This window comes from Pteropus medius, unplaced genomic scaffold, assembly GCF_902729225.1.
Source record: "Pteropus medius unplaced genomic scaffold, Ma_sr-lr_union100, whole genome shotgun sequence".
In the NCBI taxonomy this organism is placed as follows: domain Eukaryota; kingdom Metazoa; phylum Chordata; class Mammalia; order Chiroptera; family Pteropodidae; genus Pteropus; species Pteropus medius.
The window spans coordinates 2,446,333-2,471,187 of NW_024344240.1; the positions used below are offsets into that span (position 1 = coordinate 2,446,333).

General features: G+C 40.3%; 1 protein-coding gene across 2 annotated transcripts in view; it reads left to right on the top strand.

Annotated features, from left to right (window-relative positions):
- Positions 1-24,855, top strand: part of ASPH (aspartate beta-hydroxylase) — a 177,561-nt gene that overhangs the window by 46,783 nt on the left and 105,923 nt on the right. Inside the window, exons 4-11 of one of the 2 annotated variants that reach the window (XM_039868860.1) lie at positions 8,370-8,462; positions 11,244-11,318; positions 14,955-15,077; positions 17,039-17,071; positions 18,027-18,083; positions 18,574-18,624; positions 22,892-22,930; positions 23,321-23,353. In XM_039868860.1, the coding sequence (XP_039724794.1) occupies positions 8,370-8,462; positions 11,244-11,318; positions 14,955-15,077; positions 17,039-17,071; positions 18,027-18,083; positions 18,574-18,624; positions 22,892-22,930; positions 23,321-23,353 (504 nt within the window). The remainder of the gene's footprint in view (positions 1-8,369; positions 8,463-11,243; positions 11,319-14,954; positions 15,078-17,038; positions 17,072-18,026; positions 18,084-18,573; positions 18,625-22,891; positions 22,931-23,320; positions 23,354-24,855) is intronic. The other variant, XM_039868861.1, reaches the window with a different exon arrangement.

Sequence of the window (24,855 nt, forward strand, 5' to 3'; positions counted from 1 at the left end):
TAATTTTGTATTTCTATCTAATCCTATTATTTTATTGTTTAAAAACTGAGGCCCAGAGAAATTGTAACACGTGGTAACTTGGGGTTTCACATGTTGATTAGTCAGAATTTTGTTGTTTTTATAGATGACAGGAACACAGTAAACCAAAAAAGGGATTTTATGTCTCATTTGGTTGGCAGATACAGGGGCACTGGCCTCATATGACCAGATTCTGAGCACAGACCTGTGATCACAGCTCTGCCTTCTTAGCTCTCGTCCAGATCTGGCTCTGCTAACTTCCACTTGGCTTTACTTATGTGGAGGCACCGCCCGATGAAGATGGCCCTCAGAAGGCCCCTGATGTGTCTTTCTTGAGTAGCAATCTTAGTGCAAAGAGGCAGTTTTCTGGAAGGGCTCTGGGAGAATTAGAACTGGCCTGGTTAGGCCTGGCGACCATCTGTGACCATTGTCACAACTACATTGTGTAGTTGGACACAGATTGGTTTCCCTGGGCACAAAGCTTTCGGTGGGAGTTGAGCATGTTCCACTCAAACCACGTAAGACGTTTCCTGCAGGAAAGAGCTTCTGGGAGGAGCAGAGGGAGGCTCTCACTGAGAACTGGACAGATCAAGAAGCAAAACAGTTATTCAACACACATAAAGGTTACCAGATTTTAAAATGTTTGCTCTTGCTGCTAAGATGGATTGATTTTTAAATGTATATACCAAATTTCAGGTGTTAAGTTTTCAATGGATGATTTTTTTTTTCTCCCTTGCAGAAGCGCATAGAATTATAATTGCATTTCCTAGGGCATTCTGATAATTTTTACCTTGGATTTTGAAGGACAGCGGCCATGGGGCACAACATTATCTCTTTAGCGAAGCACTTGGAGATATTTTAGTTCTGTCGAGTTCTCCTTTGAATGTCAGCTCAAGAATTGAAGCATCTTTACTAAAACATTTAAAAATATTTCAAGATCTCTTGTGAACGGAGAATTGATTTCTTTTTTTTTTTCTTCTCTTCAGTAAATAAAGGCTTCAACAGAATTTTATCAAAGTGGAGGCCACACTTTGTCTGCATTGGCATTAGATAACTGACGATTGAATTAAAAGATTTAGAGTGAGATAAGCTTTTAGTTGTGACTAATGGTTTAAAATTTTGCTTGCATTCTCATTTTTATTCACTTTTTTATTCAGGACGTAGTTCTCGCCGTACTCCGCTTTTTCAAATTATTATCTAAGGATAATTGATACTGGAAAGATTACCCTTTTTAAGTGAGTCAACGAGAAGCCAAGACAGAAATTTCATAACATGAAGTGGTAATCAAAAGTCCTGAAAAGTGAAAATTAAACACTAAGTATGTAAGTTTATTTTGTGATAGCACTAATAAGTTTTTGATTTAAATCGCACTGTGAGATGACACTTAGAATCCTAAATAAATGACATTTTTGGCATAATTTTTTAAAAACTTTGACAGCGTTTCACATGTGAATAGCACAGTCATTGTATAGATGGTTAGTCTCTAACTATTGAGAGCTGCCAATTTTTCCAGGAATCTTTCTTACCCTTTGATATTCACATTGCTCTCTTTTGAAGCACATTAGCATCGTCGATTTGTTTCTTCACTAGTCGTGTAACCTCTGTGTGTCATTTGTTAATGGCTTTTCGTGTAAATTTTAGATATTTCTATTGTCACTTGTAATGATCTTTTTGAAATATTTCTTTAACAAGATTTTCCATTTTACTTTATGGGTGATTTACATTGTGTATGCGTGGACTTCTGAGCATTTCACAGAGGCTGGTAAAGGATGGACTTGCATCAGCCAGCGTGACTGCTTGAGGTAACCTCAGGGGATTTGTTGTATGATTGGTTCACAGAGAATAGTTTATAGCGTTGTGGCCTGCTCTGCCATACAACGTTGTAACTTTAGAGGTTCTCATGATTACTTGGTTAATAAGGACTCCCTACTTAAACTTCCATTAAAAAAGCAAAGGCAGTAAACAAATATGATTTTTAATTTTAAGTGTTTTAAGTTAACTGTGATGTCAGTTGTCATGAACGGGTTTGGTGACTTGGGCCGTATGTTTCCTGACTTCGGTTCCGGTCTCCTGTGTCCAGTTCCTTCTCCTGTTACTTCCCATCGATAGCAGTTCTCCAGATGGGTTCCTCAAATTGTTTCACTATAAATTGGATCTTGGCAATGCTGGTTTTCCTCATTTGAAGATAATACTTTTTCCTCAAGGTGGTCGTGCGAACTAGCTGGTGTTCGCATATGCATACGCACCTGGCACGTTGTTGGCACTCGTATTTCTCTGTCCTTTGGTGGAATAGGTAATAATTCTAAAGCATTTCAGTCAGTTGTTCAAAATTCAGAAGCAGCAGGCCTATGATTCCTACTCCTGCTTTTGTCAACAGGTTGTGAGACAAGTAAGTCCTTTATCCTTTGTGACTAATACATCTTTGCGAAATGGGTATACCGGCTCCTGATTTGTTCTACTGAGATAATTGAGAGAGTGATAATGGTAATCAAGAATGTCATATATGTGTAAAGCCATAGGAATGCTTAGTTGTAGAAAGCGACCTGCTACAGCATGAAAACACAAGATGTGAAATGCAGAGGCTATAAAGACATGATGAAGTAATAAACTGTAGTCTTAAGAATATGGTATAGTTGAAAAATTTCATAACCAGCCTAATCGGGAAAAACTTATTTATAAGTTTGCTTATTACTTGGAACACATTTTTCCACAGAAACAATTTTATGGTCTTTGAAGGTTTTCTGTTCCAGTCCACAAAAACCTATTTAATCCCTAATATCCGGTTCTGTAAGTTTCAGTGTAACTGCATTTCTATAGAAAAAGGTATTTATCATTCTTCCTCAGGATTTTAGGAACATTTAGTTTTACTTCTAAGTAACATACTTAGTTTTACTTTGTATTATTATTCATATTTCTTTTGGTTACATGTGTGAATCTATTCAAATTCGCTTACATAGACCAAAAGAACTAACAAACATTGATTGGCTCACATGACTACAGAGCCCAGGAGTCGTTCTGGGTGCTGGCTCTTTCCCCTTGCCGTGCTGGGCCCAGCGCTCCGCAGTGGCCTGACGGTCTGACGGTCTCGCTTCATCTCTGAACTCTCAGAACGTGGCCGCTTTCACAGGCCGCCTGCCCCAGGCTGAGTCCCACGTGCCCATCATTCCAGCCCTGATCTTTATGGAGTGAGGGTGGGGGTAACAAAGCTGTGATTGGCAAGACCATGGTCACATGAGTGCCTACCCCTCAAATGATGGGGTGAAGAAAAACCAGTTTTCTAACAAAATTGGGGTGCTCTTACCAGAAGGAGGGATAGGTGCAGCACAGTGAATCTTTGTAATGCAGGTGGTTGGTGGAGGTCTCGCCTCCTCACCGCTCGTCTGCTGCTGCCGCTGGCCAAGTGGGCTGGGCCTACATGGGTATATCAGTTAGACCATGGGGAATAGAGAACCTGCCCCAGCCCTTGGTCAGGGATCATTTTGGACAATTGAGTATTAGAGAATATTGCCATATGAGAAGTATTACCATTTAATTATCACATAAATTGGGTTTATTTTGTTGTTAAGCTCCTTCCATTCTCCTTCGGTTTTATCTAAAGAAAGTTTTTGTTCTTGGGAAACTGAAGGGCGACCTGTCCTATTTGAGGTAATCTGAAAAAATCCTCAGTACAAACCTTTAGTCTCATGTCCCGCCGCCTCCATTTGCCTAAGGATAACGTTTGCCACATAAACGAGATGATTAGTACCAATTCGGGTATCATTTTTACATATAAATCAGTTTCAGCAAAAGCTCCAATTTTGTAAGTCCTGCGGAGCAGAAAGTCATCTATTTTCCTTTGTTCTCATTTCATACCTCGTTTACTTCACTCTGTGCTTGTATTTATCACTTTTTATTGGCTTCTACACATCATAAAGATCTGTCTGTCGCGTATTTCTTCCTTGCCTCAAATATTACTTATCTTGCATTTTAAGAGATTAGAGGAAGGCATGTACTTAAAGTTTCTGTGTTTGTTTTCATAATTACATAAGCACTCACATGCTGTCATCTCTAGTTCCCATTTATTGATTTGTTCAACAAATGTTCTTAGTATCTGCAGCTGACCAGGGCTGCGCCAGGCACTGGGGTCCAAGTGCTCAAGGTGGCTGCAACCCCCACAGTGAAATTCAATGATGTAAACAAAGGGCTGAGGAAGAAAATGACTAAACGGGCTATTGCTGGTGCTGCCCACACCTCCCCTGTGCCTACATTGTGCTCCTGCGCCGTGCTGTGGGCCACCTGCCTCCTCTCCTGCAGGATCTGGCCGAGGCATCGCATCTGCACACGAGCTCTCTCTGATCTCCCCATCCCAGGTGGCTGGACCGCGTGCCTTCCAGTTACCGTGCTCACCACTGTGCTTCCTTCCTGGACTTTGCTTTGCCACCAGCCTCTGGGTTATGTTCAATCTCTGTCATAGTAACTGACAATAATAGGTATTCAGTGTATGTTTATTGAATAGTGAATGTGTAAAATAGATAATTTAAAAAACATTTTAGATCTGTATACACTTAATAATATTAGAAATATGAAAATTGTGTTTTGTTTTTTAAAAAAAAAACAAACCAGAGGTTTCTTCAGTAATTGTTTTAACCACTTTGGAAGTTGCCTGTAGTTGTTCTCATGGTTTTTTTATTTTTTTAATTTTTTTTATAATGAACATTTATTTGGTAAATTTTATAGAAATGGACCCTAAAATCAAACAATTCCTTGTTTAAACAGTAAGCATAATACCAATCTTTTCCCCATCAAAAGCTTACTCCATAAACGAAGTACCAAAAACCCATGTGTATGTATGTGTGTGTATGTGTATGTATGTGTGTGTATGTGTATGTATGTGTGTGTGTGTGTTTTCTGTAGAACAATACCTTATATTAGCAGATGTTAAATAATTGTCGAATAAATGAATGCATTACGCAATTTAGTAATTTAAACTATGACATTTATGGGAAGAAAATACGTTTATCCTTTCCCATTTGGTCAGACGTAGCTGGGTAGCGGAGAATGAGCTAGTACTGGACTAGAGTTACAGTGTCAGATAATCGTATTTGCTCTGAATGGTTAATTTAAAGTGCTCATTTCATTTACTTTTTATAACTCCTTCCCTTTTTAATTAAAATTGGAGGAAATTATATATTTGTTCAATGCAAACATGTTTTTAAAAATTTTTTTAATTTATCTTTTAAACACCCAAAGAACTGAAAACCAGGTGCGTTTTAAGCGGATTCAGTTATTTTCTAAATCATGTAGAGGCTCTGTGGTTGACCAGCAACATTCATTCAGCTCTCCATAATCACCGTCAGGCCATTGTCATCCAGTTCCCCTTACCACTTTAGGAATGGAAGTGGGTTCTGGTTTTGACTATCAAACCTCAAAGGGGAGACTGCTGGGAGCTTTTGGGAAAGATGCCTCAAGCCTAAGAAAGGAGAGCGAGAGGTGGTCCTTTGCTCCTGGCCATCTGTCTCATCTGAGAGAGGAGCTTGTAGCTGGGGAGCCCTGATTGCTGGCCTGGGGAGGAAGCCATTGCTGAGAACGGGCCCGCCTGCCGCTGCGCTCTTAACTTGGAAAATAAACTTCCTTCTTTCTCGAGCCTGTGTGAGTTGGCGTTTTGTTATATGCAGCCCCGGGAACATCAAAACTGATACATTCATTTCATGGTGTAATTTTGAATATTTATTTCAATGCTACATACACCTTTGCCTTATGTACCTCATAATAAATCTAATTTGAAAACCTTCCCTTTGGTTGTGAATTGACCTTATATGTATTCATTTTTCTTGTTTAATTTTTGTTTACATTTCACTGAACTCGTATGAGACATGAATTTACCACTATTCTCCAAAGAACACTCACTCGTGGATTAAATGGATTTGGTTGACAAAATATTTTGGGAAACGCCAGGGCTAATTCTTCCATAAACGCCAGGGCTAATTCCAATAAGAATTAATTTAGAATGCATTTTTGTTAGGTTAGAATGTGTATAAGGGTTTAAGGAAGGAGAAGTGTTAATATAATTCTCAGCTTCCTTGATGTTTACAGTGCCATTTATTTTTGTGCCAGTTTTGCCTCTGGAAAATAGCTGTAACCAGGTATCAACAGATTTACAGTTCAACTGCCACTTTGGACAGAAAAGAAAACTGCTCAATATTTTCTCTTGTTTATATGGTTTTTTCTTCCATTCTTTTTCACGGTTTGCAATTTCAATTTTAGAGACAAATAACTCCTGGCTGATTTACAGAAAGCTATGAGGGGCATTTTATGTCTGAATTTTGGTATACTAGTAGTTTTCATACACTTTCACCAAAAAAAAAAAAAATATATATATATGTATATATATATGTCAAATGAAACTTTTCTCAAAATCCAGTAAGAATGGGATTTTCAGGCAGTTTAACTCTTCATTGTTTGGTAGGAAAGTATTTTATTGCTTATTGAATTGATGGAGCACAGTTTTAAAACCTACTTCATATGAGATTAATGAAGAGTGACCCTGTAATTTTTTGTTTAAACAGATATTTTTGAGAGCAAAATGATTACGCCAGGATAACATATACACCCTGGGACTGCCCCAGGCAAACCAGGCTGTGCTGCTGCATTAGTGGATGCCGGGGCGCAGGTGTGACTCTCCGGTAAACGGAAGTGGGAAATGGGAAATGGATGGGAATCCTGTTCCCACCTTTACAGCCCTAAGCTGCTAGAGGGCAGCTTAGGAGCCTGGCCCTACAGAGACTCTGCAGCCACTTAAATTTTTACAGCAGTGACACTGTTGGGTGTGCTCAGCCCTTTGCCTAGTGTTTATTGGCATCTGCTATCTATGTGCCAGGTGTTTTCTGAGGTCCTGAGAGCGATGGTAAATTACATGATTCTGAAGATTCTTAAGGTTTACCCTATTCATTCAGCAGAGCTTGGCAATGATGAGTTCCATACCTCTACCATTAACAATTGAGAGATGTAAGAATATCTTGTTTAAGTGGGAAAAGGCACAAGAGCTTCCAGCCCTGAATTTGGAATTTGAAGTGTGTCTAATAGGTCTTCGTCTCTATCCCCTCCCCCCACCTCCTAAACAGAACCGTAATTAGGATCTGTGGGTATTTGCATATAATCCTTCAGTTAGCAGTCACTCTATTGGTAGGAGTTGAACATAGCTGTATGCGTTGATGTTTGTTTAACTAGTATTCATCTTTGTGTGTAAATTGTGTTGGAAATAACTGGAGGAAATACAAATGATGGGACTAGCTCCTGTATGTATCTGTCTGTGTCTCTAGGATCTGGGAGAGGAAGGTAAGAGTATGTTCTTGTCAAGGAGAGAAAAATGAAGAGATATAGAAAAGGGAATAATAAGGAAAAATATAAAGAATCAAAAAAGAAGAGTAAAAGACACTGAAATGAGATTTTCTAGACTACAATAGTATACGTACGTTAAGAGTTGTATAAAGGTGCTTAAGATTAGAAAAACGCCCCCCATTCTGTCTTGGATTTTGACTGTCAGCTATCGATGTGATGGCTGTTGTTGCAAATGGGGTCGCAGGAGCCCAGGTCTGGTGCGTAGACTCTACAGACTGGAACTTCGCTAGTGTGGCTTTCCAAATAGTTGCACTTAATTGAAGATATATTTTAATGTTCTACGTATAAAGTATCAAGGAACTGATTTAATATAACAGATTTTAGACTAGTGTTGACTTTAACGTCAGATTTCACACTAATTTACCCCGATGTTTTATTTTCCTTAAGACATAAAAAAGAACTTTGTCTTTCCTGTATCTTTTAGCTCTATGGAATAACATGATTGCCTGTGTTACCTTCAGAAGATTGTAAATACTTCTCTTATTTTTAACGGTAACTTTCAAAAATAATTACATATAAATCAGATCTGGAGCCCTCACCAATAACAGTTGAAAGTTCAAGATATCATAGTTATCTTTTTGCTGAGTTCTGAGCTCAAGACTTAGGAATTCATTAGTCACTTATGAATGAATGCAAGAGGAACTTGAACTCACACTGAACTACTTTTGGCAAGTTCAGACATGGATTTATATTTTGGAGACTAGTGAACATTTAAACAGTGATTTTTGTTTTATTATTTTTTTTAATGAAAGGTTAACTTAGGTAAAGAGATGGCAAAGGCCCATGTGAAGTTAAAGAGCAAACTATTTTCCTATTTCGGATTTTAAGTATATTAGTGTTTTCATATAGTTTATAAAGTCTTGGAAACATTGGATTACTTGCACTATTGATGAAGTGTTTTGAGAATATTATTTTTCCTGGTTTAACATGTAAAAAAAAAAAAAAGTAAGTTAACTTTGTGAATAAAAATGCAGGCCTTAAAGAAAGATCTGCTTCAAAGCCAACAGTCCCACCAGAAGAAGCTGAGCCTTACCCTTGGCTGGAGGAACAGGTTCCCGAAGACACAGGTAAGCTATCCTGTAATTCTGGCCGAAGTGCCTCCACCCTCCAGGTGTTCCAGTTTGCAGATTCCAGAATCATGTTTTACCAATAGTTTTGCAAATACTTTGTAAATAGTTGTGGAATACTTTTTAAAATCTTCTCTTCTGAAATTTTATAGTAAACTTAACTTTTTTTCTAGTAAAAATTTATACAGAATGATTTTAATTTTTGAGCTCTAGAGTCGAAGGCACAGATTGATGGTTGCTCATTGCCCGAGAGCCTACTTTTGGGAACATCATGAACTAAATACTTTGTCTCTTGATTCCAATTCCAGGACTATGGTGACATATCAAAAGTACCTCAAAAGTAAAATTAGACACAAATTGTACACTAGTTTGTCATCGTTCGCCACATTATTTAATAGGTTAGGTCTGCTGAGTTGCCAGTCTTTTTAAAATAGGAGTCTCCTTTCAACATTGAAAGTCTTCGCAGACCTCCACGTATTGTCTGTGAAGCTGTTTTACACATCCCTGAATTCCTAGGTCAGTTCAAGTATCTTAGTCACCCAAGGGCCTGTGACCCATTCTATGAGAACTCCTGAAATCTCCTAATACATTGGTAAATGAAATTCGAATCCATTACTATCATTTCCTATTTATGATGAGATAGTTATTACAAAGTGCTATATAATTTCTGCACACTTTTCATTTGCTCCGTTCTCAAAAGTTTGGTTTCGCTTTGCCACCCAGTGGAGGTATTGGGTACGACACCACGTATTTACTGGCAACTTAAGTCCTGGGTCCAAGTGGTACTTGGGCTGATTTTATCACTGTGCTGATAAATAATATTTGGTTTTCCTTCCTTTTAAGACTAGTATATTGATCTGGTTTTGAAAATTTGTTCAAATCGTAATCCCAAGAGAACTTGCTGTCTCCCTCCCATTCCTACAGAATTGCAATGAACATACGATAGTTCCAGAGCAAGAATGATTTTTTTGTTTTGAAATTTAAATATGTATTTGGATTTAGCACCTCATATTTTACTTTGTGCCAAATAAATTTCTAATTTAAAAATCTTGTTTTTCAAAGCTAATACTCTGAAATATTGTGCTGTTTGCTTCCACTCTTTTTAATTTTTTGTTAGTATCACTCTTTGCATATTATGGATAACTTGTCCTCCTAAATCTATCAGTTATTATCACCTTATATTCTTTTCAACTTCTTGGCAATATCTGGTTTAGTTGAAATGTGGCCTTTTCAACCTTGCTGTTACCTAGGTCTTTAGCTTCTCATTTCTCTGACCACCACCTATTTCACAAACATAGGTACATGCCTCTCATTGAAACACAATCACATACCCGCCTATTGATCCCTATGGTGCTTTCTCTCTGCCCCGCAGTCCCTCTCCTTGCTGAAGGAGCCAGATTTTTTGGAAGAAGAAGCTACACTTGCTCTTTTGCCTTATTTTCCACTTAATCTTTAATTCATAGCAGTCTGGCTACTGCTCCCTGGGAATGGGAGGGGCTTGAGAGTCAAGGACAGAGAAGACGGGATGATGACTCGCCTAGTTCCAAAAGGAGCTATCACAGATGGTTCCGAGGTATGCGAGGGCTAGATTGTGGAGATCTTAATATTCTGTTCCCGGAAGCTTAGGCAAAGGAAGCTGTTAAAGGGTTAAGCAAAGGAGCAGAGTGCCTGCCTCCACTTCTCACAGTGTGTTCTGTGGATGGTTGTAAAACTGGGACTCCCGGTAGGAAGCTGTCATTGTGAGAGATGGTGAGGGAGGAATAGAGATAGGCAGGCTCCTCTGTAATTATATGACAATATATAGAGAAATAGTTTGTGAAAATACATCTCTAAAAATAGAAGGCACTTTTTGCTTTAGAAATGGTTTTGTAGTGTGATTAACATGATAAATTCTTAAACATTTTCCTATCTGAAGTTCCAATTAGCTTACTCTGCTTTTGTCATTGAATATTAGCTCGGGAATACAGCTGATGTCCTTGGCATTTCATGGGACAGCATGCATGATTCTGTCTAATGTCAGTTCTATTTACTGAACATAGAGGACGTTTGTTAGAAAATTTATAACAACGTCCGTGTAGTTATAGCTTCTTGTTTGTCGTGTGATGGTGCAGTAAACCTGATAATCTGATACAGTGGTGTTGGAATGTCGGTACTGATGTTCAGTTTTGTAACTTACACGTACTTGAACCTGTGGATCTGACCGTCAGATCAGGTTCTCCAGAGCGGAAAGGATTGTCAGTCATGTAGGGTCTTCTACTCACAATTCGTGACGGCTTCTGGGAGTTGACCACCCAGTCCTCGGAGCAGCCAGGGGCCCTTCCTCCTATCGGTCAGCGAGGATGCTGGTTGGCCACATAATTTAATGCCGTCGACCTCGTCTTCCACATCTTTATCTTTATTTCCCAGTAGTTCCTTTTCTGAAAGCTTTGCTCGTCCCATCTTCTTTATTCTATCATTAGTGTGAATTTTGTTAACAAGAAACAAACAATTTTGTTCTGAGTGAGGTTTTCTTTTTACAGAAAAATCTGAACCCAAATTAGCTTCCTTTTTTAAAAATCTCATGAAGTCTTTGAACATATCTGCTGTCAAAAGAAAACTAATTTCTAAATATCTACCATATTTGCCAACATAGAAGAAAAAGTGGTCAATTGATATGAAAAGTATGCATAGTAGATTCGCCAGACATATTCATTGGAATGTATATATCTATAGATGCCATATTTCAGTTCTACATTAATGTCTAGAGTTTTTCTACTTAGTTGTGTTTTGTAATTATTTCAGGACGTCAGCATATCGAAGATGAAGTACAAGAAGAAATTCATTCCCCTCTGCATGAAGCAGTATACACGGATCATGGTATGAATTAAAATCTGCTTTATATATATTACTGAAATAATGCTTAATTACATCAAATGGCTTGGACATTATTTGAAAATTTAAATCATAATTGAGTGCTTTTTTTTTTTATTAAAGGACAAAGATTTCTGATTAACACTAATTTTATGTTACCCTATCTTACTATTAAGGAACTTGTCATGTACATCTAATAAAGAAATGGTAGGAATGCATGAGAATAAGCAAATCGAGACCAATGACACATCAAGAACAGGTGGCAAGAACAGGGATGAAGAAAATAGGACACAGCCAACAAGCTATAATGGGCTGTCCAGGTGCTATCACTGACTCTCAGATTTTACTGCGTGCTTGGATGGTCGCCAAAGCACAGAGGAGAAACTTTTAATTATGTAGGTCATATTACCAGAGAGGAAATAACGTGCAATCTACTGAGAAAATATTAAGCATTTTCCCAGCGCTTACATCTAAAATTTTTATGTAAAGTTCTCTGAAATAATACTCTGGAAACCAATGTCTTAAGATTTTATAAGATTGTTTCTTGAAGCATCCCTTGATAAAAGCAGATAGTATAACCAAATGTAACTCACAAAGGGATTTTGAAGAGGGCAGATCACATGTTATCCTGATGCTGAGAGTGGTTTGGTGTAGGCTGACGGTAGTCCTAAGGGGAAAACATTACGTTTCTTAAAAACAAACAGAACTCCCTGTCATTTAAATTGGGCTTTAGCAGGCCTACTCAACTGTCTTTTTAGTCTTAGGTGTTTTGGTGTTAAGGGTAAAGCCTCCCATCTAGCTCCGCTGCCGCTTGGTTGGGGAGACCAGCTTCGGCTGAGTTGTAGGTTTTTGCCACTGGCTGCTAGGGGTCTCGGAGTCCGTGTCCTTTCATTGCCAGCTTCTTCTCAGCTAGGAAAGACACTTCCCCTGCACGTACAGTCTGCCTATATGAACACACACAGCCTTTCCCTTCCTACGCGTTTTTAATGTGACACAAAGTCATTGATTTCAATATAATGAGACAGGTGCCGTAATGGAGAAACAGGACGTCATGTGCAGCTTGCTCAGATTTTGGGGTTAGCAGAGGCTTCCTGGAGAAAATGACATTTTGATTTAGGAGCGGAAGGACGGACTAAGCGCTTTGCCAGGCACACGTCAGCAGAATGTTCTAAGCAAAAGGCATGTGTGAAGGAAGTCCAGAGGCAAAAGAGGGTCGGAAAGGAGTTCAGGGTGGCTGGCCCGTGGGATGCGTAGCGGGTGAGAGATAAGGGAGAGGATGTTTTTACTTGGTTCTAATAGTAAGTGAAACCGTCGGAGGGTGTCGAGGCGTGTTGTGCGTTCTGTCTCCAGCGTGGAGAGCGCATCGGAGGCAGTGCGCAGTGAGGACGTCAGGTGGAAGGTTGCACTGGTAACTCAGTGAGTCGAGACGGTTGGTCAGACTAACTCCAGTCAAAGGTGGGGAGGAGTAAAGTGGGGAAACGTGGTAGGCGTTCAGGTGGGTAGGCGTGGGACGACTGAGAGAAGAGGGAGAAATTGAGTCTAGCACCTGTGTTCCTGCCACGAGCCTTTGTCTGGGACCTGTTCTCTTCTTTGTAGAGACTTTCTCCTTAGAAAATCACATAGGCTGTGGCTTTAAACGACATTTGTATCGCTTCTGAACATAGATCTGCAGCCCTCATCTCTCGTCTAAGCTCCTGGCTTATCTGCTGCATATTTACTCCGTTTGCTTTTTGGGGGGGTATCTCAGACTTAAAATGCACCTAAATCTGAATCCTTGATTCTTCTCCATCTGAATCCTTGATTCTTCTCCATCTCACTGCTCTCCCATCTCCCCCTGCAAAAAATAATTTTTGCTCTTATTCCAGTCTCTTAGATTTTAGTTAATGGTCTCCCTATCCACTTAGTTACTTAAGCTAAAAATCTGGGCATTTTCCTGGATTCCGCTCTCTTCTCCCCTCACCTGTGATCCATTAGCAGGTCCTGTTAGCTTTGCCTCCAGCACGTATCTGGACTCTGCAGTGTGTCAGCTGTCACCATCACTTCTTGCCATAACCAGTGCAGCGGCATCCAGTTGGGTCTTGTTCCCATTTCTTCCTCTGCACCCCGTGTTTGATGTGGCCTCGCCCACTGTTCCTTATCTGGGCCTGGTCTCTTTCTCCATTAGTCACGTTTCTCTAGCCCAGCTGGCCTTCTCTCTTTTCCTTACAAACCGCCAAGCCTGTTCCTGCCTTGATGCCTTTGCACCTGTTATATCTTCTGCTGTGTGTGTGTTCAGTCTTCACATCTTATCAGACCAAACATGGCCTCCCCGACTGCCATCTGTAAAGTAGACTCTGTCCCCATTATTCTGTATTTTATTACCGGGTTCAGGTCCTGCAGCTGCCATTGAGTAGCTGTGTGGTTTTAGCAGAGTCTCTCAAGCTCCTCTTCCTTCACCGTGGGATAATAGTACCTACCTCGTAGGCCCGTGCGGTGTTACTGTTATTGTTGTGTTGCTGTTGCTGTGATTTCTAACCTCATCTTCACCACGGTGATAACAGTGTTACCATTTCTGCTGGTACCGAGCTCCCCGTCAGACTGCAGGGTGTCTCCGTAGGTACTTTCCTTTCAGTGTGGCACAGTGATGCTCTTAAATTTAGTCTCAGTGACTAAATTTCATCAGTGCTGCCGGGCATTTTTCGAAGTGCTTTAATCCTCTCAACAGTGCTATGAGTCAGTATTGTCATTTCCGTTTTTGGAAGAGAAGTGTTAGGCACGGAGTAGTTAAGTAACTCGCCCAGGGTCACACAGCTGGTGTGGAAGACGCGATATCTGGAGCCTTACTTTCTAGACCCCACACCCCTAACTGCTGCGCTTCACTGCTCAGGTTTCTTGAGTTGTGTGGTAGTGCGTTGTATACAGGACATAGTCTGTGTGAAGCCATACGCAGTACTATTGGAAGAAGTTTTTCCACCACAAGCCATACCTTAGTGCAGTAGAATAAGGAGCGTGTCCAACATATACATAAAAGAAGCAGGGCAGTTCCGTATATCATAAAAATCTCAGGAGGAAATGGGCATCTTTGTAAAACTTAAAGCCTAAACATTGAGATTTGAAGTATAATACAGGTGATCTGATGGGGTTGACCTAGCAAATGGTTTAAATATGTAGCTGGCTGCTCTTTGCAGTAGAATGCTAATATAGAGTTATCTAAGATTGTTACATGGAATTTTATGTCAATTCTCAACTAAAGGTCACAGGGTGACCTTTTCTCTGACCTATTGGCAATTGAAGACACAAATATATTAATTAATAATTATGAGTTCATTTGTTCATTTATTCATTAAATGTTTATTGAGCATTTCCTGTGGCTGGCATGGCCCTAGGTGCTGGGCACACACAGTGAGCAAAGTAAGCGAGGTTCTAACCGTGGCGAGTTCGTGTCCTAGTGTGAGGAGGACCTGTGGCTGCCCCCGTCAGGTGGACTAGCCCTTGGCGGGAGTGGGCCCAGCCCGTGCAGCGGTCCAGAGGACAGGCGGGGGTGCCCAGCAGCGGGGGCCAGTGTGTAGCAGTCCTTCAGAAGGGGCCTACGTGCTTGTGTCGCCTGCTGCCGTGAGCCCCTGCTGTACACCCGTGTCACTTTGTTCATTGTTATTTTTCAAGCAGAAGACCTTCAACAGGAAGAAGACGGACCAGCAAGAGAACAGCAGCCAGAAGACGATTTCCTTGTAGGAAGTGACGCGGAGGACAGATTCGAGCCCCTGGAAACTGGGGCATTCCAGGAAGGTAGTACATTTCTTGGTTTTGTTGCCGGAAGCGACACCCGACGGAAGAAATTAGACGCTCAGACAACTTTGTTATTGGAAGGAGAATTTAATGCCGGTGGAGAGCGTGGGGCTTTCGGCAGCACCAAAGCACGATCTCCCCTTGCTTAGGTTTCTTACAGCTTATATTCCCTTGCAGTGTCCATGCAAGGGACACGTGATTCCTTTGTCTGAGGTTTCACGTGTGCATCATGACTCAGGATGGGGACGGGGAGCTTTGGGTCGTGGACTGCAAGAGGGGAGGAATTTCCAGACCACAGGTCTTGTTTTGTAGAACCCCCGATCTTGGCATTGTCAGCACCATTATAGGATTCTTGAACAGAGAAATGGGACCTGCTCGGCGGATTCCTATCCAAAGGCTGAACTCTAATTGTAATGTAACAAGCAGTTTTACCCAGTCTTGTTATTCCTATACAGCTACAGAGATAAGAACTTTAGTTGGATAGCAAGCTATGAATCAGCAGATGTGAGCTGGAGAGTCCTTGAGGTGGGGGAGGGAGCTATGGGAAAACGTGATCGCCAGAGGGCACTGGGCAGCATGGGGGGCGAGAGCAGCTTTAACCGGCTGAGTCGGTCACTTCTGCAGGCCCTTTGCATTTTTCAGATGCCTCCTCTCCTCTCTCAGTTTCAGAATAAAATATAATAGACAATTTGGAATTATGATTATTGAAGCGTTTCTTAAATACCTTTAAAACCAATATTCGACTTTTAGCTAAAGTTTTTTTTTTTTAAGTTGAAACTAAAAACTTCAGTTGAAATGATTTTTTTTCCCTGAAATAGATATCCCAATTTCAATTAAAGCACTTTTAGGGAAACTCTCAGGATATATAAATTTCTTAGAGAAAGTAAGTGAAATACTTCCACTTGTCACTTTTATTGTTCTCTCCTTTCTAGAGTGCCATGTGTTATAAAGAAAATAAAACAACTGATGAAATATTTTACTTGATGACCTATCACGGGCTCCGGTTCTAACATAGACTCTATAACTGCAGTCAGTAGAACACAGTTCTTTTTTACACGAGGCATTGGCAAACTTTTTCTGTTATCGGCCAACAGGCTGATGCTCGGGGCTTTGCAGACCACGTAGCTGGTGTCGCGACAACTCAGCTCTGCTGTCAACAGCACAGAACCAGCCTGGATGATACCTACATGGGGATTTATGGTGGCGGTTCAGTAAAAGTTTACTTACAAAACTGGACAGCAGAATTGGTCTAGGCTATAGACCGTACTTTGCTGTACTCAATATCTTAAATATCAGTTGAGTAGTATACCTTGGATCTTTGGCACTAGGCAAGTTAGAGTGACAGTATCGACTGTTGACATACAGAGTAGTGATTTCTGTGACGATGAAAACTCTATTCATATATTTTGTGCTTTGCTCTGCTTTAATGTGAGGCTACCATTACGTGTACATAACTTTCTTCTTATGAGATTCTCTGTCCTCTGTTCTTAAAGTAGTCCTTTAATATCTTAATGAGTTCTTAAAAGATTTTAAGCCATAATTTTGTACTCTGACGTCATTTTATTTAAAATATATAAATGATCTAATTTTACATTTAGAATGAATACTGATAAAACCCTGTTTATTTAAGATAGACGTTTCATTTCTAAAGAGTCATGAAAGAAAACATGTTAGTCTGTCTGACTCATCCTCTCTCTCGAGCTCAGGTTATGGTATTTGTCAGCCTTGTGGGGTAGTTGAGCGGATCAAATGAAAGAACACGTGAAGTATTTCTAAGTGTAGTTCCAGTGAGAAGTAGTGCTCAGCAGACAGTTAATTGATCAGTTCATGTTTTATTTTAGTAGTTATTTGCTTTCAAAATAAAATCAACGATGAGCATAGATTCAGAATATACATATGCAGTATATGTACCTACTATTTTATGAAAGTAGTAACATTGATTTCATGTTCTTTTTTTCCAGAAACTGAAAATACTTACCATGTAGAAGAGCCAGGTGAGGTTTTAATTTAATATCCTTCCTTTTTAAATTAGAATTGATCTTTTCCTATAAAAGGACATTGAGAGTGAGAGAGAAAGCATGATTATTTATTAGTAATAATATTTTACACTATATCAAATATCTGTAATATACAGTTAATAATCCTTCTATATATTATATATATTATGTTATATTTTTGTGTTTTTGAAATCTATTTCCTGAATTTAAATTCCCAGTAGTGGGATTACTAGGTCAAACGATACTGTAGAATTACATGTTTTGTAGTCTTAAATTACAGAGTCAGTAAAAGGTCAGAATTGTGTGTTGTTCCATGTCACACATCCCCAGATGTTATTGCCACGCTGTAGACAGACACATCATCTTTCAGAAAGCCTGTGTTGTTGGCCACTGTTGGAGTAGATCCCTCTTTCTGTGCTTGAGGACCACGCGATATTGTTGGCTGGCATCAGGGCATATACAGTCGCCTCGACAATATGCGCCTGTAAACACTAGAATTATATTGCAGTCTGGGGGCGCTCAGGTATTGAGTCCAAGTGAGGGGCTGAGAAGCGTGTGTCCTCACTCAGGCTCCCAGGCAGGTGCTTGCTGCGTGGGAGGGAGGAGGGCCGGCTCCCAGCACTGCTGTCGCTGTCTGTCTCTGTGTCTCCGTCCATTTTTGTTTTGCTGAACATAGTTGCATTTGCATAACCTAAATAAGACTACCGCTCCACTGTTTTGTGGTTCGATGATAAATCCATTGCGATGGGGACTGTCTTACTCATCTTCGTATTAGGCGTTTAGCATAGGTAGTACCTATCTGTTCATGAATGAATGTGAGTTTGAGCATCATTATGGTTTGATTTCATACATCGCTATTAATACTAGAAATTGTGTTTTCCTATTTTGAATATCAGATGTAATCCTTATTTGAGTTATATTTGTAATTTCCTAATTGTTTCCTAATATATAGCTTCACAGGCCGATAATCAGGATATGGAAGAGACGACGTACGAACAGGAAAATCCAGGTTTGTGATACATGTTTCCATTCGAAGCATTGACCAAGGCCGTTTTAATCCAGAGTAATGCTTCATTCTGATTCAACAGAGTACTCTTTGTAATACTTCTAATCATTTTTGGTTGCCCAGATAGTTGCAGAAATTTCTGAATGTGCTTTAATATTATATGGAGAAATGAGGAAAAAAGGAGATGTGTTTCTCAGATCACCATGGAGCTGTTGGTCTTTGTAGGTCAGATACTCGAAAGAGTGTTTGGAAGTTAATGAGACAGAATGACAGATTAGAGTGAAATTAGGTTTGAATCCTAGTACTGTTCCTTCCTATCTTTTGAATTAGAAAATTATGGAACTTTATCTTAAATTTTATTAAGTGATAAAGATGATATCTTACATGGTTTTGAAGATTAGAATTAATTCATAAATAGTTGAGAATGATGTCTAGTGATATGTTTGGTTTTTTTTTCATGTTTGACAAAAGATGTACATTTTTTTCCTTTTAGATTCCATTGAACCAGTAATAGATGATGATGAGAGAATTTATCCTGATGCAGGTATTCGATGAACGTTCTGTTAGATTTTAAACATTACTTAGAGGCTTTATAGTTGCAATGCTATGTTAACATGGTGATTTTTCTTTCAAAGGAGACAATTTTAACACCTAATGTAAGATGTTTTGCTTTGTAACAAAATGAGATTATTAAAAGAATATTAGGCTTTCATATTTCATCTCATCTACCACTGGCTCCACAACAAAACAAGATATTACTTCCTAACTCTACTTCTGCATATAACGCCACGAAGTAGATTATATTTTTGCTACTTCCAAGATGAGAGAAATAAGGTTCAGAAAATGTAACCAGTTCTAACAAATAATAGAGCCAGTGGTGTATCCTTTGTATTCCAATATCTTCAAAGATGACAAGTAGAACAAGTCAGTCAAGTAGAACTTCGTGTGTGAAGCAAGAAAGGTCAATAAACATATAGTGCTTGAGTCAAATATGGAGGACTTTCTATGTAGTTTTAGGTTTTAGGGCTAAACATTCAAATATGAACATATTATAGAGTCTGCTTTCAGCAAATTTGTATTCTCATGATAGCTGGTGAATGTCAATTGAAGAAAATTAGAAATGGCTGTGTGTACATCTGATAAGCTAATTTATTAAGTGTGTATATTTAAGATTTGAGACCCTACCAAAATCACCATCCACAGAGGCTCTTTCTACTGGGATGTGAATGACACCATTGGAAGAATTCTAAATTCTGTTTTTATGGACTCATATTTTTACAAGAAATTAAATAACATGGCCACTATGATTACATTTAGGTTTTCTTTTCAATTATGAATTTGAAGGAGAAAATAGGAACTCAGAAACTAAAAGGTTGCATGTAGACGTAGGATTTGACATACTTTACTGATTTCTAACAGTCATTTAAGTGTTTTCTTCAAAACTGGAAAGAACATGTTTGGAATGCAATTTGCAGACTAGGTCTAGAAACTTCAAAATTAAACTTGAAAGAAGTATAAAATAAGACACCATGCTAAAAAGGTATTGTAAAAATGAATTTTCATAGGCAGAATGTCATAAAAATATAATTTAAAATGTTAACAAAGAATAATAAATATGACCTAAAGGGTCGTTAAGCTTTAGTGAGATACTTTGGATTATCTGACTGTAGAGCATAAGCTTTTTCAAACTAAACAGATCTAATAGAGCTCAGGATTATTCACTATGTTAAGAAGACACTTTTGTGGAATTCACTAGGGAATTCCAAAACTAGGGAAACCAAGCGACTGTATACAAGTGAAACTATAAGTAGGGTAGAAAAAAATCATTTTTAGTGGGAAAAGAGAATATATTCTGGAATTAAATCCCTGAACTCTAGAACCTAGAAAACATATGGCTTACTAAATCTATGGATGGAACCAGCTTTCCACATAAAAAAAAAAATAAAATCTGAAAAAGCATCAAGCCTACATTGGATACACCTGGGGAATAATAATACAGTCTTACCATCTGATTGATTTATTTATTCATACACTACATATGTACTAAGTATCTGTAATAGTTCTAGTGACGAGCACACAGATGGTCTCCATTCCCTTGGACCTTATATTTTAACAGGAGAGTAGAAATTACACAAATAGTTTCAGTTTAGTGTTCAGTTACAGTTGTGCTAAGTGCAGGTGAGAACGAGCGCTGTGTGTGACAGGAGAAAATAGGAAAGTGACCCCACCTAGTTCCTGCTCCAGGCAAGCCTTCCCTGAAACCGAGCGGATGAGAGCACTTGGCGAGGCAAGGGGGAAGGTGGCTGAAACGCAGTCGGAAGCCGGTAAGGTGGCAGGTGTGTCTGGAGTGCCGAGAGTAAGAGTCACGGCCTGGGATTGTGAGGTGGTCCCAGTCCAGAGCGTGCCTGTAGGTAGGTCGAGGGTGTTCACCTTCACCCGAGGGCACTGTTTCAGGCACTGAAAAACCAGGTCTGCATTTCGTAAAGATCGGTCTGACCTGGAGCAAATACACGGAGAGAGACAAGAGTAGTTAGGGGGAGACCAGCTGAGTTACTGCAGTTATCCAATCTGATCTTGCCTGAGCCACATCTCCGCCAAATGAGGAGTCAAAGGAGATGACTTTCAAGAAAGGGATGTTCAGCAGAGTCCCATGCTGCCGAGACCCCACGCAGGGCAAGTAGAAACATGCATCTGATCTCGTACTACAGGAGCCTCTCGGTGACCTTGGCAAGAACTGTTTTCAATGGACAGAGTTGGACAGAAATGAAAACAGTGTAAACCAAGGTGGTGGCACTGAAGGTGAAGGGAAGTAGACAGCGTTGAGAAATATTGAAAGATAAAATCAACAGGGCTTGATGTGCAGATATCGCTGGGGAGAGAGAGCAAGGTGTCAGGGACCACGTCTACTGTTGTGCCTTATGCACTCGATAGGTGGTGATGCTCTTTTCCTAAGACAGACAAAGGTGGGAAACGGGAACTAGCCCAGATGGTCCAGTCTGTACGTGTCGATAGTTCATGTTGAGACATCCAACGGGGGAACCTAACAAGCCGATAGATAGATGTTTGGATCTCAGAAGAGAATTCTGATTCATGGTCGTGAGCTTGAGAATTGTGAGCATATATGTGGTAATTGAAGCCAGTGACAGAGCTGACTTATGGAGAGAGGATAGGGTGGGAAGAGGGGAGATTCTGTGGCTGGACTTGGATGAAAGGCAACCTTTAATGCCTGGTAAGAAAAGGATGAAATGATAAGGACTATTGAGAAGGAGAAACCAAGGAGTGAAAGGAGAATGTGGTCATGTTGAAGTCCAAGTGCAGCAGCGTTTGAAAAGGAAGGAGCCACGAAGAGATCACATGTGGACTAGATGGAGTGTGTCCACTACGTTAGTTGAGGTGCCCGTCTCCTCAGAACCAGACGCATAGACACAGAGGGGAGGGGCCTGCGGGGATGGGTGGAAAAAGCGAAGGAGAATGAGAGGTTCAGACTTCCAGTTATGCAACCAGTAAGTCACAGGGATGTAACGTACAGCGCAGGGAACGTGGTCAGTGATATCGCAGTAACTTTGTCAGGTGACAGATGGTTAGTAGATTTATCAGGATGATCACTTCGTAAGGTATATAAATGCTGAATCGCTGTATTGTTCATCTGAAACTCTACTTAAAAACATGAGGTGCTCATTGGTCTTAGGAGCCTTTTTCAGAATGTGGTCAGGGCTGGCAGGCCGGAGTGGGTTGAGGGGAGGAAGTGAAGAGATGTAAGTGACTCTTCAAAGAAACTAGACTGTAAAATGGAGGAAGGAGGGGAAGCAGGCTCAAGAAAGGACACTTTTTTAAGTCAGCATGATTAAATACTGACATGGGTCAGGGTGACAGAGTGGGCAAACGTTCACTGCTCCTTCGTCTTACAAATGCCACCGAAAGGACAGAAAACAGTCTATTAAAAAATTGTTTGTCCCTCGCTCCACACCAGTACTGAGAATAATATATCTGAAAGATAGTAGGTGCTCAAAATTTTTTCTTTATTAAATGGACAAAAAGAACAACTTTATAACCGTGCTGGGAAAATAAGAAAGTTTGCTCTCAGTATGGGAGAAAATTTGAGGTATTTGGAAGACGGAAAAAGTGGCGATCAGGTACACTACGAAGCTGTGACCCAGCTGGGCACAGGAGAAGCCTCCTGCAGAGACAAGAGCCTTCTGTGGAGCAGAGCGCAGGAGCATTAAACCCCGTGCCAGTAAATTCGAGAAGTGCGTGGCGGGCCATGGATAAGCTTGTGAAGTAAGGGCCTGCCAGACAGACAAACCCTCATGCGCAGAGGCTGGTGCCAGACATGTTTGCCCCTAGGTGAAAGGTCTGAGACTCCTCCCCTGGTGGAAATGTGGAGTGATAAGCAGGGTAGCGCCTCGGGTAACTGAGACCTTCCACCACAGATGTAAAGAAAATAAAAACGGGTAATTCAGTGCTGCCCAGCAGTGAATTTGTTTATCCACTAAACAGATTATTGGATCCTGGTAACAAATGTTTGGAGAGGAACCTTAATCTTCCCCGTTTCCTAGGAGAGAAGCATATGTAATTGCCCATCTACTGTGGCTAAAAAGTGGCTGACTTGGAAACTGAATCGGGGCTTGCTTCACTTCAAACCAAACTCTTCCCCACCCTGCTCTGTAGCCTGCTATTACTGCGCAGTCACTAAGCCCTGGAGTTCAAAGATAAATTAGACTTTGTCTGTGCTTTTGAATCGTACAGCGAGTGTTGTGTTATAACGAGAGTTACGCGGTGCTAAAGGATTATTTTTTGTGTGTATTTTATAGTGTATGAACCATCGGACAGTGAAGGGATAGAAAGTTCAGGTAAGCGCTTTCTCTAAGCAGATGTTTCCTCCTGCAAGTCATCCCCCCTTGTACCTGTTAAATCTCTTATAACACGTGGGACTGAGATTGACGTAGTAAGACATACAAGACCTTTTCAAGCCACCAAGGAAGTAATTGGATGTTGTCACTATATTTAGTCCCTACTTATGGTGCAGGTTTTATGCCAGCAGGGGTTATATCAGCCTATTTGATGTATTCTTTGAATAAAATTTAGGAATTACAGTTGGAATGCTGGTATAAATACTTATGAGTCTCACTATAAGAAACCCCAGTCTAAAAAGAGCCAGATTTAGGTATCCGAGTGGCTGTAAGTTAATTCAGGGATCTAATGGAGTTGAGTAAATGTAAGATGTGTGTGTTTTTTCCTAGACAAAGTAGAAGATTCAAACATAATTTTAGAAGGTAAGTTAATTTTATAGAGATGGTTTTACTTTTCAAATTAAAAATATGTTTACGTATCAACAGGTGTTTATTGAGTACTTTTAAATCTCTCTACCGTGCTCAGGGGGTAGGAGGACGGGAGTGAATAGGACAGAATTCCTGTTTTCATTGGGGTTGGCATTCTAGTGGCCAGACAGATGGTAAATAATTAAAGATTATGCAAAGTGCAATAACAGATAAGAACAGGATGGTAGGATAGAAAATGAGTGGCGAGAGTGAGGAGGGCTGGTTCAAATTTCATGCGAAGGGGTTAGCCATAGGCAGAGATGGGTCGAAAGTTGGGTCCTTTATGTTATTCGGCTGAGAAAATTTGGGGGAATTACGTGAGGTGCCCGGGTGGAGGCGTCAAGTAGGGGCTGGATGTGCCGTCCGAACCAGGCGGGCCGGAGCCGAGGTGGATGTAGATGTGTGGGAGCCACCATCCTGAGGGTGCCGGTCACTTCGCGGAAGCAGCTAAGACCGTTTTGGAGGTGACCGCGGAGAGAGAAGACGAGCAGCCTGAGGCTGAGCTCTAAGGAAGCCGGCGGTTGCGAGGTGTGGTGGAGCAGGAAACCACGAGGCAGGAAGAAAACCGGTGGAGAAGAAGGCGAAAGCGCAGACGTGCGGAGGGAACGTGCTCTGCTCCTGCCGCCGCGTTGCGGGGCTGAGGACTGTCCTCGCATTTGGCATGTGGAGGTGGTTGGTGATCTGAGCAAAAGCTATTTGAATAAATTTGTGGGAGTGAAAGCCATACTGTCCTGGAGTAAGGAAAAGTCAGCTGTATCAATAGGCAGCTCTTTCAGACGTGATGATGTAATTATCGATTTCTTTTTTTAAAATCCTCTTATTACATCATTACCAAAATAAACGTTTTCTTAGTTTAACAGCAGTGATGAAAGTAACAGTGAAATTATTAAGAATGAAATAGATAGGCAAACCCTTAACAAGGCAGTCACCACGCAGAAAGCTGGTCGACTCTCAAGGTACTGCTGGTAAAGAAGGAACTATGCCGGAATATTAATAGTGATTAGTGGGAATATGTATGATTTTTTTTTTGTTTCCTTTTTACTTTTGTATAAACTATTTACAAATCTTTCATTCTGAGCATGTATCATTCTTATAATTAGAAGCAAGTTCATGCCAGAAGAAAAATGATTAAAGTAGCTGCATAAATATTTTGAGTTTTAGAAAATGCTATTAACAGTCCCACCTTTCACCAAAGCCTGTTGCAAGTGTTAAGGAGCAAAGCGAAAGCTGATGTGCTCTTCTCTCTAGGTTGAGGTGCCGCCACCTGGGTTGTTAGGTATGAAGATTCTACTACCCAATGTAATTTTATAAAGCGAATCAGATCAATATGTCATTGTATCAGTGGGTGGTGCGATCTGTCTCTGGTTATAAGTAGGTTGAAGCAATCAGAGAAAAAGACAAGATGTTAAAAATTCACATCCACATTTTTGACTAGTCTTAGACTATGTCATCTTGAA